General features: G+C 38.1%; 1 protein-coding gene across 4 annotated transcripts in view; it reads right to left on the reverse strand.

The window, feature by feature from the left end:
- Positions 1 to 20,117, reverse strand: part of DIAPH2 (diaphanous related formin 2) — a 1,008,160-nt gene that overhangs the window by 174,963 nt on the left and 813,080 nt on the right. For all 4 annotated transcript variants that reach the window (XM_004377544.2, XM_023732386.1, XM_023732385.1 and 1 more), the window contains one exon: positions 8,497 to 8,592. In XM_004377544.2, coding sequence (XP_004377601.1) covers positions 8,497 to 8,592 — 96 coding nt within the window. The remainder of the gene's footprint in view (positions 1 to 8,496; positions 8,593 to 20,117) is intronic.

Consider the following 20,117-nt stretch of genomic DNA (forward strand, 5'->3'; position numbering starts at 1 on the left):
TATATATATATGTATGTCTTTCCCATGAGACTCTGAGTTATTAAGGGCAAGACCCGTGCTTTATCCATCTTTCCATTCCCAGGTCCTAGTCATGTTGTCTAGCCCCTAGTATTTGATAAATAAATATTACTTGGATGAATGTCAAGCTTTTATTTGTTTGTTTTGTTTATTTGCTTACATTACATTGCTTTTTACTAGATTTTAATTGCACATTACAACAATGATACTATAGACTAAATGAGGTTTAGTTGGCTAGTCTGAGATTCTAACATTTACAAAATAATGTTCTCTAACAAAAATATATTCCGTAGGTTTAAAGATAAACTCATTTGTAAATTGTGAGTTTCCTTTATAAAACTGCTCACTCTTATGCATCCACTCTCCTGGGGGTTGCTAGGCTGCCTGCAAAATAAGGTCACCACACTGCACCTGGCCCACCCAATCACTGTAACCATTGTGCAGAAATGAAGTAATAGAATGAAATAGTAGAGAAAGGGCCTGAATAATTGATTTGATTATGCAAGAAGTAGCCACTTTGCATGTACAGACCTGGGATTACAGTCCTTAGGTTGTCCTCTTACTTCGTCCTGTCAATTTTCTAATGTTAAATCTATTAAATCACAGGTGATCAAAACTGCAGATTTAAATAACCCAAATACCAGTACGAATAGCAAACTGAAAGCAAAGCAACCATCACTACAGTGACAATATAATCTGTTTGTTATCAAAAAGGTGGTCATTCACCTATAAATGAACTAAATCTCTAGTTTAATGCACTGTATCTGAATGATCCTAAAGTATTATACCAAAAATTTATTGAAATCATCTTACAAAGGATCTACTTTGAAGATGACAAGGAAGTGGGGGCTGTTATAATATAAGTGATTTGGAGGTCATTAAAAAGCAAACAAACAAACAAACAGTTCTTACATGACTGGTCTGAGCGAGTGGGGGAAAAGTGAGTGTGAGACAAAGAACTGGATTTTACTTCTGTCTTTGGTTCCTGAAAAATAGCCCTTAGAATTTCCCCAGTAAATAGAAGTGTCTTTATTATCAAACAGCTGACAGGCAACACTTGAAAATGTTTACAAATGAGTGGGAGGTTACAGAGACTACACCTGGTTGGCTAACCTCAGTAAAGGAAGCCAGCATGATTTCAATCATGCATATCAATGATTCAATCAATCATGACTGTGCAATGAGGCCCCAATCATGATTATGCAATGAAGCCAATAAAGGGTCCTAAAGACAGCTTCCTGGTTTGGCGAGAGCATCTGCTTTCAGGAGGGTGGTGCATCCCTGGGGACAATGGAAGCCTCATGCCAGGATCCCTCCCAGACCTTGCCCTGTGTATCTCTTTGTTTATATCCTTTCTGGTTATAATAAATGGGTAGCAATAAGTATAGATACTCTCCATGAATTCTGTGAGTCATTCTAAGGAATTAAGGAATCCACGGGGGCAGTGAGAGCCAGCAGGGGCTGATGTCTGCCTATTTAGCAGTCTGAAGGACAATGTCCTTTTAATTTGTGTGCTCTGACTTAGCTCAGAGTGGCTAGGTCTGAGAAATGCTACATAAGCACATGGTCACATGGACAGTGTTCATATAACTTGTGACCCAGCTCTGGGTAGGTGGGGTAGGAGGGAGAGAGTGCCTCTTGGGCAGCTAGTGATGAGAACAGAAATGGGAAGATGAGGACCGGATCCATTTCCAGGTGACAACTGGATTCATATTGATCCTTACCAGAAAGTTAGCAATGATGGTAGTAGGATTTGCCCACTGTGCCCCTTGCTTACTGCAGTGAGACAAAGCATATAAGTTTACCGACAGCACCTAACAACAACATTCTAAAATTTAAACAATTTTTCCTTCTGGCTTTAACTCTTGCATGAGCAAATATATAGATTTTGTTTCATAATTATGTTGTGCAGAAAAATATGACATCAATTTTCTCCATATCATTTATTTTTTTAAATACCATTTTCACTTATAAATATTATACTCACTTCATGTGTCCAACAAATTTAGTTATTATTGAAAGGGTCAAAGCAAAACCTAGACTGTAGACCTACTAGAAGCCTATCTATATGAAAGACTGAGGAACCTCATGGAAAAGAACTCATCCTAAGGAAGAAAGAAATAAACAGCTTGGAATGAATGACCAACCTGACGTAGGAATAATAAAACACACACAAAACCCCAACAGACCTTGGTCATCAAACAAGGAGAATGATACTGAGTACTAAATGTCATCCGTCACGGCCTTGTCTTTGTTCCTTGCTCATGGGGCCAAATCCTACGGAGACTAGGAGGGCTGTTAATTTAAAACTGGAAGCTGTTTCTCTAAAGAATGCCTGTAAGACTCTGAGGCATTAGCCTTACTGCTTGGTACTCTACTGGAGTGTCACTGAAAGAGGAGAGGCATTTTACCCCACTTTTCCATTGACCACTGTCAAGCTCAGGCATTATGAAGGCCTGCTAGAGGAAACAGCAGGCATGGAAATGCACAGTATCATAGGCTGAGGTAGAGGAAAAGTGGCAATGTGTTTGTGCTTGTGAAATGCCTCCTGAGAACTTTCAGAAATGCTTCAGAGCTCCCTTACAGGCAGCTGAGGTCCTGCATGTGTATTTAGAGACAAGAGCCAGCGAAATTTGGGTTTTGTCATTTATGTGAGGTAGAGAGGCCTAGGGAAAATGTAGGTTATGTTTTGCTGCTGAGATATTTTCCCTAATACATAGTTTATTTTTCCCTTTGTTGTGTATTATTGTTTCTTGTCCCCTATCTGTTCTCAAATAGTAAATTACACCTTCTCATTTATACCGTTATCTTGCTGATGCATAAAACTAGGATCATGTGTCTCCTGAGTTTCCTCTGTTTTTTCAACTTTAGTTTTCTTGGTTGCCCTGTGTGGTTCTAAAACCAAAATATATTTATTCTGTTTCCTGGTTTTATTTCTTCATAATGCTTCTCTTGTGTGTTTTTTGTAATGTCTCGAACTATATATCAAAATCTAGTCATAGACTAAGTAGCTAAGTTAGATATCTATCTACTGCTGAGAAGTCCTTTTATATTTACATATAGTGAGCAAAGAATAAAATGTCAGATTGATTGAGGGAGGGGAAGAAAGTTCTAAGTCTATTGCTCTGCAGTAATTAAACAGATGTGGAGTTATTTATATTTTAAGTGTGTTTTTCATGCCTGTAAGGTTTTTCTCTATGTGTTTCTTTTTCCTCTAAAGCTTACCTTTGATCTTACAACGACAAAGTCAGGAATAATGGATGGGCAATTCTTTACAAAGTGGATTGTAAACATATGGACCTTATTACCTTAAGTGATAGTAAAGGCTGGGAATATATATAAAGAAGGTCAAGAAAGATTTAGCAAAATTCATAAATGATAGACCCATAATAGGTTGTTAAGGGAAACTGAGACGTTCCTTTCGCCCACCAAACTTGTGGAAAGAATAGTCCATATCCTAGAAACACAAAGGAGAGGTAAGAGGGTGGGGGAAGTTACTCTAACTCCTGTACTGCACAACCACAATATTCCTATCTCTATTACAGGACATATAACATTGCATTGTGATTTTTTCACATGGTGTACATGCATGTTTTCCCAAACAGTTTGTGAGCTTCTTGAGGCAAATGTCTTGTTTGTTTTTGCATCCTCAATACCTAACCCAGTATATGGCACTGAGGAGACTATTCAATACAATTGCTCAATTGTTGAATGAATACTATCTATCCCTATAGCCTCACCATCTACTCGTGGCTTACCTCCTATACTCTGGCTCCCACTTACAACACAATATTGAAAGAATGTTCTCAAAAAGTCACCAGAAAGCTCCCAGTTGACAAATTCATTGGGCCTTATCCTTTTTGATTCCACTGTAGCATATGTCATTTTTAAAATGCTCATCTTTCCTCCCTTCTTAATACTTCCCTCTTCCTTTGCTTCTAGGACAACAATGTCTTGATTCTTCTCCTACCTGTCTAACTGCATCTTGTCTATCTTCTTGCTAGCTCTACTTTTAGTCCCTAAGTGGAGGCATTTTTAAAGTTCTGTCCTTGGCTCTTTGTTCTTCATAATGCCTCTAACAAAATCACTTCCATTTCTGTAGTATAACCAAAACTTTCACCAACCCAAGCATTTTGTCAAGAAATTTATATTCATATTTCCAAGCATCTTCTGGACATCTTGACCTCAATCCTCTGCTACCACCTTCAGGTTACGTTGCCCAAGAGGGAATTTATCTTCTTCCACTATTACTGCTCCTTTTCATGATTTTAATAATTTTGTCTTGTAAACCAACTGTCCTCCCAGCCAATCAAACTAAAAACTCTTGGGATATCTTTGACTCCTGGCTGCTCCTCTGCCACTATATTACTTTGATTATGCCACTCCACTACTTAAAAACCCTCAATAGATCCCTATTGCCTAAAGAATAATATGCTAACTCTGTAGTTTTTTTATTCAAGCACTACACATGGTGTGGCATCAACCTACTTTTTCAGCATTATCTCCATACTTTTCTATTTTATATATCCCATTTTCTTACCTTTTTACTATTTGCTATTCCCCCAAAATGCTTTACATTTAATGACATTTTATTTGACTAAAATGCCCACTATACCCACCTGTAAACCCTCCCCCCACTGCATAAATCCTTATGCAATCTTTCAAAGCCTTTTTCTCCATGATTCTATTTCTGATATTTCCAATCAGGTGTATGTCCCTCCTCTTTACTCACATAGTATGTTATTAATACCTCTTCTATGATACCTATTATTGTCTGCCTTATTCTGTAGTTCTTTCCATACTTTAATAAAAATCTTTCCTACTAGACATAAGGGTCTTATAAGAAAATCTTATTTAATTATTTCTGCATTTTCAGTGATGTTTAGCATAGTACCTATCACAGAACAGATATACAATAAATTAATGAATATTTAAGGGGTCATTTCCCAATCTATGCATTTGACATCAGCAAAGCCTGTAATCTTGGTTGATACTCAGACAGTATGCATAAGTACACCATACTATTTATTGGTTATTAATATTTTGAATATCATTCCTGATATAATAACCTCCCATCAGATGTTTTTTGGTGCCCTTATATGAGACAGGACACTCAGCTGAATGGGCTAGAGACAATATTTGGGGGTTCCCTCTGAGTTAACTAATGTGGTGGTTTTTGGGGACAGAGGCTCGGTATGCAAGATTTAAAATTTAGGCAACTAATCATACCATTTATTAACATTTTGATTTTCTAATGAAGAATATAGCCTACCACCTGTTGTTGTTGTTAGGTGCCGCTGAGTCAGTTCCAACTTATAGCGACTGTCTTAGTTATCTAGTGCTGCTACAATAGCAATACCACAAGTGGACGGCTTTAACAAAGAGAAATTTATTTCTTCACAGTAAAGTAGGCCAAAAGTCCAAACTCAGGGCATCAGCTCCAGGGGAAGGCTTTCTCTCATTGTCAGCCTTCTCATCAATGTTCCCCTGGACTACGAGCTTCTCCAAATAGGGACCCCAGGTCCAAAGGACGCGCTCTGCTTCTGGCACTGCTTTCTTGGTGGTACGAGGTCTCCCTGTCTCTCTGCTCACTTCTCTCTCTTATATCTCAAGAGACTGCCTCAGGACCCAATCCAATCTTGTAGATTGAGTCCTGCCTCACTAACACAACTGCCACCCATCCTCCTTCGTTAACATCATAGAGGCAGGATTTACAACATATAAGAAAATCACACAATACCAGGAATCATGGCCCAACCAAACTGACACATGCATTTTTTGGGGGGACATAATTAAATCCATGACAGTGACCCTATAGGACAGAGTAGAACTGCCCCATAGGGTTTTCCAAGGAGCAGCTGGTGGATTTGAACTGCTGACCTTCTGGTTAACAGCCATAGCTCTTAACCAGTACGGCACCAGGGCATTTTGTTTAAATATGGAATTGAAAACACTGCAGTTTAGAAACATAATTATAGAGCTCTGTATTGTACATACAGTACTTTTCATCTGTAGGCAATGACAGTGGTAATGGCAAGTAGAGCACTACATCTTTGCCGTTTGTGGTCCACTCTGATTTCAGAATTTTTGGCTGTTTCCTCTTATTTTACTTGGGGGAAATTAGCCTTCTCTATAATTTGGTTTCTCTGCTTTTATCTCGTCACTTTGAAGGTTACTGGAAAGGAGCAAGGATGCCAATGTTGAACAGGCAAAGTATAACAACACAAAGACAATGGGATCTTGGAAAGGAACGAAATAAGATGCCCAAGGAAGTGACAACAATAGGGGACCAGCAGGAAATGATGATCTAGCTCGGAAAGGCAGAGACAATGAATAAATTTGAATAAGTCCTTAGTTCTGCTGCTTCTATAAAGAGGCAAGCAGACACATGAGATTTTTGGCAGACTTCTAAACTCTTGTGTCTTCCCTCTCTCTCCCTTGCTTAAAGCTCCTCTACTGATGTCCAACATGCTTTACCAACTGTGGCCACTGTCTGACTTCTAGTTTCTTTTTACCTCTGGACATTTGCTTTGGCTGCTGCCACATGGAATGACTGCCAGAGCTAAAGAGGCTGGTATTTTTGACCCTATATGTTCACGGACGCACTCCAGCTAAAGTACACCTCAATTTAGATTACTTGAAATCAGTACTGTAAAATTATGCAGTTTGTGAATATATCCTTGGTGTTTCACAGTTGACAACACTATATTCCCTTGAGTACCAAACTCACAGAAACCCCACGGAATGATCTTTCTCTCCGTACAGTCTTTGTGCAGTCAATGTGAGGTGTGAGACTAATCAGTCAGAGGCCAGCAAATGTATTTTAAAAATAACGGTCTAGTTAAGATTATAGCAGTTCTTTAAAGGCCCAGAATAACATGCTTTTACTTATCAGCTGCTTAATGGAGAACTGAACTGATATAAAAATTATTTCAGTCTGCCTTTCACTGACTATTGTTGCTCTGATAGTTCAAGAAAGAGCAGTGAAGGTTTTTATTTAAGAAGTGGAAGGGACCTCTGATAACATGGTAGAACATTCTCATTTTATAGATAAAGACTGAGGATAGGATAGGTGGAATGGCTGTCTCATAGTTACAGATTTAGCAGCACTCCTGATGTTCTGCCATGCAGCATTACCTTAAAAATGAATATGATCATATACATACAGATTTTAATTTTCTTTTCTCCAGTCTTCCGTTCTTATTCTAGGCCATCTTCAATATCTTTACATACGTACAACAGTCTTATACTCCAATCAAAACACTTCTCTCCTTTCAACCAAATCTTACCTCCAGGCTAATCTCCCAGGGACTGCCAATGAATAGCAGAGGTGGAATGTTTATAAGTACCAATCAAATGTAGCCAAAACATGAAAAATATGAATATAACGTATATTGTCTCCCGCTATGAGTTTTACCATTGCCAAGAGCTTTCATAACTCTGTAATGGGCTCCTTTTCTTTCACTGGTTTGCTGGAATACGATAGCTGTGAAAGCTACCAATTTTCATTTTAATATATTGCATTTTTTGAATTGTAGGCTACTGAAGGCAACTACTATTAATCTAAATTCTATAGTTCACATATTAACTATTCATTTTCCTTTTTTTAAATTTATTTCTTCATATAGATTTACAGCCCATGAAGGGGCTTTTTAAAATCAGCATACACCTACTTTCTTCCTCTACTTCAAGTTCAGATATAAACTAAAAATACAAAAACGTACTTAGAGGAGGTAGACAGCTCAATCTACTTGGATTATCCGGAGAGGAGCTATTATTTACCTCAACCATAGGGTATAACGATAGGGTATGACCAGAGAAGGTGGAAAACTTTCTAGATCTTCTTGATTGAGGGAGGCTGTTTTTCTTTCTTTTCTTTTTTTTTTATGGTTTTTCTTCCCCTGAGACCAATGTTCATAGTATGACTTTATCTGTTGCTAATCAAATATACACACAAACATTTATTCCAATGCTTTGAGACTTTTTGGGATCTTGGATTATCTGTGCCTCCCCTCTCATTGTTAACATGAATCATGGAGAATGTACTGTACTGCAGCAAAACCAAAATGGCCTTTGGAAGCAAGTCTTGCCTTCGTTTTCTTACCTGTAAAATAGCTAATGTGACATCCTTAGGGCCAATTACTTTTAGTGATTTAATTACACTTATGATTTTAAACCAACTTCCACCTAAACCACGTTCATAAATATTAATATTAAACAGTGGGAGTCCTTGTTTCTGAGTTTGTTTTTCGTTTTACAAAGTCTACAGTTATTCGAAGATACACTTACCAAGTTGAAACTTGTGATCACATAGATGCTGAAGCCTTCTGAGACTTCACACGTGAAATGAGATCAATTGTTAAAAGAAAATCTTCATGGGGAAGTTTCCTTTTTTTTTTTTTTCATTCTTGGCTTTGAACATTCATATATTATCTGAACATTCATATATGATCCTATGTGAACTGGAATGGGTTTTACCTGGATTCCTTGGAATTCGCTTTCTGCGGTCTCGGAATGCTGCACCTGATTGTAGCGCTTCTAGAAGATTATCCATCACGCCAGTCTCATCACCCTCTGGAGGAAGGGAGAAATCAGAATTAATCTTGGAGCAATTAAAGTTAAACTACAGGAAAATAAAAGGGACAACTCCTGTCAGATTTACATAATACCACTAAATTAAAGACATATATCTGTTTTAACATAATAGATTCTGTCAGTTTCTGGCACCACAAACTACTTTGCTTATTACGCGCCATTAAGCAAAATTCATGCCAATCGCACTGTTCTTTCAACTTAAAGACCTTGTCTTTTGTATTATTGATGACAGGCTCAGTATGCAAATAAACAGTAGCTGATCAGCTACTGCTGCCTTCTGTTAAGATTCTTATATTTCTAAGCAAGAAACCACTGACCCAGCTTAATGCAATCAACGTGCAGGGCATGATTTGATGAAGCAGAGTTACACAAGGTTAAATAATGATTGTATTAATACCTTCAGCATTCAACCATCATCTGCGATTATCTCAAAAGACACTATTTGCAAACTACATTTGCATTCAATTCCTACCTAATCCATATTCCGTTCCTCATTTCAAAATGCTGACATTGTGTAAGGAAAAGGTGACCATATCATCTGAAAGGCCACATTTTACAGTTGAGAGACATTAGCCAGAGGTTTTTGTGTCTCATCATCCCTTTTAGAATGCTGTTGTGTTTCTAAACTTTGCCTATGGGAAAGAACTGTTAAGAATCCGTGAGTGGAGTACTCAAAAGATGTTCCTAACAGAAACGCATTTAAAACATTTCACCATACTCATCTTTGACAACTCAGGCCATCAAAAACACTTTTAAGATTTATCAGAACATTTGTCTTGAGGTGTCAATTGCCATAAAGTGTCTACTACACTGTGGATGACCTGCTATGAGCTGAGCTCCGTTTTCCCTATTGGCCTAAATGATATAAAGGTCCTTAACTCGGCAACTTATTTAAGTGGGTAGCTAAATGTGTGTGTCTGGGGTAGAGGATATTTGTAGGCAGGAGGGTTCCGAGAAGAAAAAAAGGAAGATGAGGGAGAAGACATTGTTTCAGATGGTATTCCAAGGTTAAATTTAAATTCTACTTTGTTTAAAGAATTGACTATGGGATATCAGATCACAGAATAAAATTATATTCTCTTATGGGGCAAGAACAAGATAAAATCTTTTTGATTATCTCTTCATATGACTTGAAACTTCTTCAATGTTACAATAATATTCTCTTTTAAAATGAACTCTCTAGGACAGGATATTAAATGAAAAAATGAAGGGAAACACAGAGGTTCTCAGGTCTACTATTTGGTGAAAGTAAGAAAAACAAAAGGAAAGTAGAACCCCAGTGACTAAACAAGGAAAGGGGATTGTGCACTTTTAGGAATATTAAGGTCACAGACACATCTTAATCATCACCTGCTCTTTTCAATAGAAAGAAAAAAGGAACTGAAAGTAGTTTGGCATGACTAGAATGTATCTGGGAGAATTAAACTTTATGCATTAGGTACTTTGAGATAGGTATTATCTCTCTCTTTCAGCTGGGAGTACTGAAATTTCGAGAATTTAAGCATCTTATTCCATATTACACAGCTGGCATGTGATGGGGACCTGGTATGAACTCAGATCAATCTGACACTAAGACTGGCCCTCTTTAAAAAAAAAAAACAAAAAACTAGCCCTTTTTGCATGGTAGCTGGCAGAAGTTGTAATGAACTAGGCAGAAAGTGGTCAGATGATCTAAAACCAACCCAAATCTGCTGCCTTTGAGTCAATTCTGACTCATGGCAACCCCATGTGTTACAAAGTAGAACTGCTCCATAGGGTTTTCTTGGCTGTTATCTTTACAGAAGCAGACTGCCAAGCCTTTCTTCTGCAGAGCTGCTGGGTAGGTTCAAACCACCAACCTTCAGGTTAGCAGCCCACTGCAAACCGCTAGTGCCACCTAGGAACATTCAGTCAGATGACAAAAGATCATAATTCTATGATATGGGGTCTGAACACTATCCTATAAGGCAGCTCTGTCCAACAGATATATATAATGCAGGCCATGAATGTGAGTCATATAAGAAATTTTAAGTTTTCTAGTAGCCACTTTATAAAAGTAGGAGAAATGGGTAAAATTAATTTTAATATATTAAGTATTTTATTTAACCCAATATATAAAAATATTAATCACGTATTTTACATTTTTCTTTTTTTCAGACTAAGTCTTAAAAATCTAGTGTGTATTTTACACTTCAGAAAATCTTTATTCAGATTAGCCACATTTCAAACGCTCAACAGCCACCTGTAGCTCATGGCTACTATATTGGGCAGCACAGCTATAAGCAATAGAAAGTGACTGGATCTGATTTATGCTTTAGAAAGAACAGTAAGAGAACATTGTAGAAGATGGCAAGAATGAAGGCAGACAGACTTTTAGGAAAGTACTGTGATCGTCTAATTATGAGATAAGGACCTGAATTAAGGCAATAGAAGAGTAAATGGAGAAGATGGATATTTTGAAGATAGTAATACAACGAAAACAACAATACAATCAATAGGACTTGGCTGGAAGGGTGAGATTAAGAGGAAGGAAAGTAGTCTAGACAACCAAGGATAAACAGAAAGAACATATTTTAGAAAATGTGATGATCTGTTTGAGATGTCTAAGGAATATCTAAGTAGAGATATTCAGTAAGAAGTTGGAAATAAATGCCTGGAATTCAGAAGCAAAGTCTGGCTGGAGCTAAAGATTTGAGTGCCATAAGAAGATGGGTGAGACTGCACTGGGACATTTTGTGAGGAGGGAAGTTATGATGCAATTCTGGAGTACCTCAACTTTTAATAGGTAATCAGGAGAATCAGAACTGCAGAGAAAATAAGGAAGTAATTTTTAGCTATAGAAGTAGAACCAGGAAATAACAATAGCACAAATGAATTTCATATATCCTTATTAAAATAGTAATTATAAAAACTATGCAGAGAAATGAAAATACAAGTGCAAAGAACAGAATAAAAACAGTATGTATTTATGGTTTTACATAAATAATATGCAAACATGAAAAAAATTATATAACATAATGACATTAAAGATGTTACTTCATTGAAATTCTTTAATGGCATTATATTGTGTATAGACTAAAAAGATAGGAAAAAAACCAAAATATGGAAAAGTAGAGAGGGGTTAAAAATAAATTCCTTTGTTAATTTAATGGTTGCTACCTGATAAAACTTATCAAAATTTTATTACGCTAGATTAGTGTTTCTCAAACATTTTTCCCCATTATCACACCCTCTCCCAAATATCTAAAAGGGGCCCTTTTAGATATCTATTTCCCAACCCCTCCCCCACCATTAATTTAATACCATATATATACTATATATATATATATATGTACTCTGGCTCACAAACCACTGTAATATCTAAGGTTTTTCTCTGTCCCTTCCCCAATAACCCTGGAGTTGATAGTGCTCCTATTGAGAATGCATGTACTAGATGCTTCTGTTAGAAAAGCCAGATCTTTGTAAATATCACTTATGTATTAAAGAAAAGAGATACAGGTTTTCAGTCCACCATTAATTTTTTATTTGCTCCATGATAACTTTCAAGGGAGCTGAGTGATTTGCATGAAATGTTGAACCCTACTAAATCAAGGTTTTATGGAATATATTGTAAGATCAATTTATATTGCAGTTAGTCTTCCTAAAACAAAATGGAAGCCAACACGATCATTTGAAAGAAGTTATCCTACATTTTAAATGAATTTCAGTAAAATGTGGTATGTGATTGAACTGTGTGAGGTTGACAGTTCACTTAGAATTTCCAAGTTTACAGAACCATTACTTTCTACTTAGATGTGATTAGCAGTGTTTTTTTTTTTTTTTTTTTGTGGGGGGGGATCTATGAAAACAAACTCATGAAAAATATCTTTTACATTTCTTTTTTTCATTGAAAAAGAAAATAACTTTATTGAATTGCACAGAAATGTATTTTGCTACAACTCATAATACTTATTTTACTGAGTAAAAGAATATCTAGGAGAAATTTGGTAATGCTTTTTAACCACTAAAATGATAACATATGGGCATATCTAAGAAGTAACAATTCAGAGGCAACTTTTTAATCTTTCATCCTAAAATTAGATTACAGACAGCACTGAAGAGCTATGTGGGCTGCAAGCAGCCTGTGGGTTCTGTGTGAGCTGCTTATCCTAGGGTAAAATGAAAGGCTTGGGTTGTACCATCTGCAGTGTGATGGATTGTTTTTATATGCCCTTTCTTGCCATGGTCTTGTAACTACCACCAAATGATTGGGTGGGACTATGCAAATAAGGTGCTTGGGACCCACCAAGGGGATTAGACAGTTTGCTAATAATGCAAATAAAGTGCAAAGCATCATTGTGGAGTAGGACCATACAAATAAGGTATATGGAACCCTAATAAGGGGATTGGTTAGTTTTGCCATCCTGCTAGGCTTAAAATGAGCCATCCAAGAGGTGGAAAGGAGGGACTTCACTACCACCAAGACGAAGAGATTGGAGTGGAGCATGTCCTTTGGATCTGAGGTCTCTGTGCTGAGAACCTCCTAAACCCAGGAGACAGAGAAAGAGAGAGAGAGAGAGAGAGAAAGAGAGAGAGAGAGAGAGAGAGAGTGAGCTAGCTGTAAAACCAGAGATAATGCAAGATGGCAAGAAGCGGTGGCAGAGAAACAGAGGCAGCAGAACTAGGTAACTGGCGCAAGACAGTGCAGTAGGCTTCCTGGTCCACAGAAAAAGGCAGTTACAGTGGGTGTGCTGGTCCACAGAGCAAGAGCTGACTGCCTTTCGGCAGCCAGCTTCCTGGTGGAGTGGGATGCCTCTGGGTACTTTTCCCTGGAGCTAGGCTTGCCTACCCACAGAGCAAGAGAGTTGAGAGCTTTTATCCTGAGGTTTACTGGTGGAGCCCGTGCTTCCAGGCACTTATTGGCAGAGCTAAAGAGCTTTGTAACACTTGCCTGAGTAGGGCAGAGGCCAGGCCGAGGAGCCAAGGGCCAGAGAGAGGCCTGCCTGCAGGCACGGCTGAGAAGAGGCTGTCTTGATTGAAGAACTGTAACCTGAGTCATTCCTGATCCTGAATTGTAACCTGTTACTTCCCTAATAAACCCTGTAACTGTGAGTGTGGTCTGTGAGTTCTGTGTGGCCACTGCAATGGATTATTGAACCAAGCAGAGAAGTAGAGATTACTGTGGGAGGGATGGATGGTGTCAGAATTGGTAAAAAGGTTGGAGGGTGGAGGTATGTCTGACCTCTATCTCACAGCAATCAGCCTTGGGCTGTTGATGTTGATAATGACTTCCTCCCCCTTTGTGAAGTTAGATGAGGAGGTCAGATGCCTCTGCCAAGCCATTTTTACACCTCCTTTTTCGTATTTCCTACAGTGTTAGTCATTCAGTAGATGTTACATGCCTGCTGAGCTAAATTTTCAGTATGAACATTTACCTATGTTGTATTAACTTAATTTCCCCAAACAGTTTGGAGATGCTTATGCACTGCTGGTAGGAATGCAAAATGGTACAACCATTTTGGAAAATGGTATGGCGCTTCCTTAAAAAGCTAGAAATAGAAATACCATATGCTCCAGCAATCCCACTCCTAGGAATATATCCTAGAGAAATAAGAGCCATCACATGAATAGACATATGCACACGCGTGTTCCTTGCAGCACTGTGCACAATAGCAAAAAGATGGTAACAACCTAGATGCCCATCAACAGATGAATGGATAAACAAACTATGGTACATACACACAATGGAGTATTATACAAAGATAAAGAACAATGATGAATCTGTGAAGCATCTCATAACATGGATGAAAGTGGAGGACATTATGCTGAGTGAAATAAGTCAATCACAAAAGGACGAATATTGTATGAAACCACTACTATAAAAACTTAAGAAAAGGTTTACACACGAAAAGAAACAATCTTTGATGGTTACGAGGGAGGGGAGGAGTGGGGATGGAAAAACATTAAATAGACAACAGATAAGTGGTAACTTTGGTGAAGGGTAAGACAGTACACAATACTGGGGAATACAATACAACTTGTACAAGGCAAGATCATGGAAGCTCCAGAGACACATCCAAACTCCCCGAGGGACCGAATTACTGGGTTGAGGACTGTGGGGATGAGGTCTTGGGGAACATCTAGCTCAACTGGCATAACATAGTTTATAAAGAATGTAGAAAGTTTCTACATTCTACTTTGGTGAGTAGCATCTGGGGTCTTAAAAGCCTGTGAGTGGCCATCTAAGATACTCCACTGGTCTTGCCCCTTCAGGAGCAAGGGAGAATGAAGAAAACTAAAGATGCAAGGGAAAGATTAGTCCAAAGGACTAATGGACCACAACTACGACAGCCTCCACCAGACTGAGTCCAGTACAACTAGATGGTGCCTGGCTACCACCACTGACTGCTCTGACAGGGATCACAATAGAGAATCCTGGACAGAGTTGGAGAAGAATGTAGAACAAAATTCTAACTCACAAAAAAAGACCAGACTTACTGGCCTGACAGAGACTGGAGAAACTCCAAGAGTATGGCCCCCGGATATCCTGTTAACTCAGTAATGAAGTCACTCCTGAGGTTCACCCTTTAGCCAAAGATTAGACAGGCCCATAAAACAAAATGAGACTAAAGGGGCACACCAGCCCAGGGGCAAGGACTAGAAGGCAGGAGGGGACAGCTTGTAATAGGGAACCAAAGGTTGAGAAGGGAGAGTGTCCTGGGATTGTCAACCAATGTCGTAAAACAGCATGTGTACTAACTCTCTAATGATAAGCTAGTGTGTTCTATGAATCTTCATCTAAAGTCCAATAAAAAAATAATAAAATAAAAATAAAAATAAACAACCATAAAAAAAAAAGTTTGGAGATGGTACAAATTAAAATTGGCACTGAATAAATTAATTACCTCTGCTGCATCTTTGGTGCAAGACTATTACCCAATGGCTAGCACATACTTATTTCAATACACTCTTCTATGGGTCTCTAACATTTCTGCACATCTTATGAGTAGAGGTATTGATGGCCTCTGTTCTGGACTATCTTTTCAAGGATATTTGTACAGTGAACAGCCTTGGAAGACAGTGACAGAGTCTCCCTCCAAAGCAGAGGTTATAGTTGTTTGCTTCAAAGACAGACCATGTCTCCTCCAGGGAAAATATCAGGTTGGTTTGCTCTCAGTTCATTATACAAGTTTCAAGTTTCCTAAGCCTGAGGTTCCTCAGAAATGATGACAACCCACTGTGTATGTAGCATCCACCTGGCCCCACCTTTGCATCACCCCACGGGAGTTATGGGACAAAGGAAGTCAATGTGAGCATGTAGCTCATACAGCTTGCTGTACCATGAGTAATAAAGTCTTTTGTCTATGACCCAGTACTCTCACGTCTTCTGTCAGAATCCATAAAACCATGACAGGCTAATTTGTTAGCACGCAAGTTGGGTTAAATCTCAGACCTGTCACAGTTCTTGAAAATACTGTGAGTTCCCTTTCCTTTTTATAAAAAAAATTATTAATTAGGATAACCTTATTCCTCTAGGAACCTAAGCACTTAATATCTTGGACACTCTCATTACCTAAGACACTACTTCATTCTGTCCTGAAAATGACTGAACTAAAGCCAATACTATAAAAATAATTTCCTAAAATTCTAACAGCCTGGGCATAATGGTGTTAATTCACTAGTATAGCCTTGAATTCTCAGTTGCATAATTATGGCTTTCTGAAAAGTTGAGCTGCTCGAAGTTGGAGAAAGTTGCTATCAACCAGTGTTAAGTGACCCAAAAGAAGCAGAATGTTTCTTATAAAGGAGGACCCTTCCACATGAGATAACACTTACGCATATGAAATAATTTAAAAAAAAAACAAACTATGCTCTCTATGGGCTCAAGGAGTTAGGGAAGACTTCATGGAAGAAATAGGAGTTAAGCCTCTGAAAACATTACATTTCTATGGCACTTTAGGTATTATTGTGGATCCCTGGTGGCACAGTGCTTAAGAGCTTGGCTGCTAACCAAAAAGGTAGGCAGTTGGAATCTACCAGCCACTCCTTGGAAACCTTATGGGGCAGTTCTACTCTGTCCTATAGGGTCGCTCTGAGTTGGAATTGACTTGACAGCAATGGCTTTGGTTTATTGGTTTTTAGGTGTTATTATTCCATTTTAATGGCACAGAAACAGATTTAAAAAAAAAGGTTGAATAATAACTGGATCAAAAACCAAAAACCAAACCCATTGCCTTTGAGCTCACGTCAACTCATAGAGTCCCTTTAGGATAGAGTAGAACTTCCCCATAGGGTTTCCAAGGAGCAGATGGTGGATTCCAACTGTCAACCTTTTGGTTAGCAGCAGTAGCTCTTAACCACTACGCCACCAGGACTTCAAAATGACTCAGTCAAAGATGTTCTGTCTCTTTCCCTCTGTGTGTGTGTGTGTGTCTGTGTTAAAATTTACAAATAGTGAAATGCACAGTTTACGTATGCAGTTTGATGAGTTTTGACAAATACATACATCCATGTAACTGCTATCACTATCAAGATATTGAACATTTCCATCACCCCAGAAAGTTCTCTCATGCCCCTACCACTCAGAGGCAACCTCTGTTCTGATTTCTATCATCATATATTATTTTTGTCTATTTATATCATATAATTTTAAGCGATAAAAAAAGAGGCAAGGTCATTCTGAATCAGTGTAGCTGCCTGAAATAAAGTAAGCATGGTATGAATGATAAAACATCAGGAGAGCAACAAAATTGAAAGACACAGGAGTTACAGTTGTATAGGTAAGGCCAGAGCAAAGTTCTAAAGGGTCTTAGACGTCAAGGTAAAAAATCTGTACTTGTGTCAATGGGCTCTAAAAAGCCACTGGTGAATTTTCAGCAGGACAGTAATGTAACGAAGGTAGAATTTAAGATCAGCTTTATAGTAGTATGCAAAACAAACCAGAGTGGGAGAGAGATGGATTATAAAAACAATACAAATTCTTCATATAACCATGGGCAAAGTAGGATGGTCAATTTTGGCATTATTGGTGAAAGACTAAATAGAAAAGGAAAATTGGTTCTGTGAGTAAGGTCATCAGCAGTAGTAAATGGAAGCTGACATTATAAGAAGGCAGTGACAAGTGAAGACCAAAAAAAAAAAAAATCAGTTTTAGATTGAATCTTTTTTCACACTATCTATCATGGTCCAGATTAAGAACATGCCGCAAGATGTATGGATTTGTAGATGACACAAAATTAGAAGACTGCTCACTTACCAAAAAAGAGAGAAACGGAATCCCTTCTCTGGGATCTAAAAAAATGAAGGCACAGGGCTGACAAATAGCTCTTAAAATTTAGCATGGAGCATTAAGAGATAATGAAGACTAAGTAAAAGGCTACCACAATATGGTGAAAATAACACATTGTGCTGCAGAGTCTTGCTATCTATTGGTAAGAATAATAGTAATACCATTAAATGAGTCAGAGAGAAATCAGACCAGTTGGCAAAGCACTCTATCAACAGACATTAAAAAAAAAAAAAGCCTGAGCAACTTGCATTGCAGTTCCCAAGAATCTACCTGATGTAAAAGTTTTGTTGTTTGGGGTTTAATTGGAAGTGGGGGAAGAATGGGGATAATGGTGACTTGGAAAACCAACAGATGATAACTAAGATAATAGTCTATGAAGTTATTTATGGTCATGAAAAGAGCTTTAAGAAAATCAACATATTATTCCAAAGAGATTAAAAGAGGGCTTAAATAGAATGTAAAAAATTCTAAGTGAAATAATGAAGGCAGATGCTTCTGTTCAAAAGAAAACTTACAAGAGGAAAAAGAGGACACGGGAATTTAGAAGAAATTACCAGAAACCCAATATGAGCTAGGGGCAGTGTAGTGATTACATTAAGCAGTAGTTGAAAATTTGTCAAACACAGCAGAACAGCATTAGGTTCCCAGGTTGAGGTCTTGCACAGCAGTATGCACCAAAAACCCAAATCAATTTTAGAGCAATTAAAGATAAAACTATAGGGAAAAATGTTGGTTAGAGAGTTCATTCATTCTGTTTTCTCATCTCTTTGCCAGAAGAGGAAATTAGCAGTTTCCTATAGTGAGTACATAATCAGAGCACAGATAAGCTTCACAGTGAATACTACTCTTCCTTAACATATATAGTGTTAATTTAAAGTTAAAATTTCAGGCACATTTTATTGTGCTATAAATACTGTATTAGGGGTCACAGGTAAATGGATGTTCCACCCCAAAGTGATGAATGATGAAAGGCATGGTGATTTCTCTCCAAATATCTATGTGGCTGAGGCTTCCTACAATGTTGTCAAGGTAACTGAATTGGTGAGTTAACTTTCCCTGATGTACCTGCAAATTAAAGAGGAGTTTGTTAACACAGATGAATGGATTTCCAATGGTAGAAGCTCAGAGAAGAAATCTTTTGGCCAGAGGTACCTCTTTGGCAGTTTGCCTGAGATAAAACAGCTTGATAGGAAACTGTAGTTAAAAAGTAATGTTTATTCTAAGAAATGACATGGGCGATATCACGACAGACCCAGATGAAATAAAAAGAATCATAATATAATACTACGAAAAATTATATTCTAACAAATTTGAAAACCTAGAGGTAATGGACAAATTCCTAAAAACTACGTACCTAAACTAACACAAACAACAGAGGTAAAACAACCAAATAAACCTATAACAAAAGAAGAGATTGAAAAGGTAATTAAAACACTCCGAAAAAAAAAAAAAAAAGCCCTGGTCAAAGGACTAATGGACTACAGCTACCAAGCCCTCCACCAGACTAAGTCCAGTACAGCTAGATAGTGCCCGGCTACCACCACTGACTGCTCTGACCGGGATCACAACAGAGGGTTCTGGACAGAGCTGGACAAGGATGTAGAACAAAATTCTAACTCACAAAAAAAAGACCAGACTTACTGGTCTGACAGACTGGAGAAACCCCAAGAGTATGGCCACTGGATACCTTTTTAAAACAGTGGTGAAGTCGCTCCCGAGGTTCACCTTTCAGCCGGGGATTGGACAGCCCCATAAAACAAAACGGGACTAATGAGGCACAGCAGTCCAGGGACAAGGACTAGAAGGCAGAAGGGGACAGGAAAGCTGGTGATAGGGAACCCAAGGTTGAGTAAGGACAGTGGCGACATGTAGTGGGGTTCTTAACTACTGTCATAGGGCAATATGTGTACCAACTGTTTAATGAGAAACTATTTTGTTCTGTAAACCTTCATCTAAAGTGAGAATAGCAGCACAACTGGAAGAAAGTAATCGACGTAACTGAATTGTACATGTAGAAATTTTTGAAATGGTGTACCTTTGGCTATGTGTATTTTCACCACACACACACAAAAAAAAGGGTCTGCCAAGGCCAAAAAGGGAGCGTGTTGACATGTCGAGGGGTTGTTAACCGATGTCATAAAACAATACTCGTACTGACTGTTTAATGAGAAAATATTTGTTATGCAAACCTTCACCTAAAGTACAATAAAAAAAAATACAAAAAAAAAAAAAAAAAAAAAAAGAAGACCTGGTCCTG

Source organism: Trichechus manatus, unplaced genomic scaffold, assembly GCF_000243295.1.
Source record: "Trichechus manatus latirostris isolate Lorelei unplaced genomic scaffold, TriManLat1.0 scaffold00051, whole genome shotgun sequence".
NCBI lineage: Eukaryota > Metazoa > Chordata > Mammalia > Sirenia > Trichechidae > Trichechus > Trichechus manatus.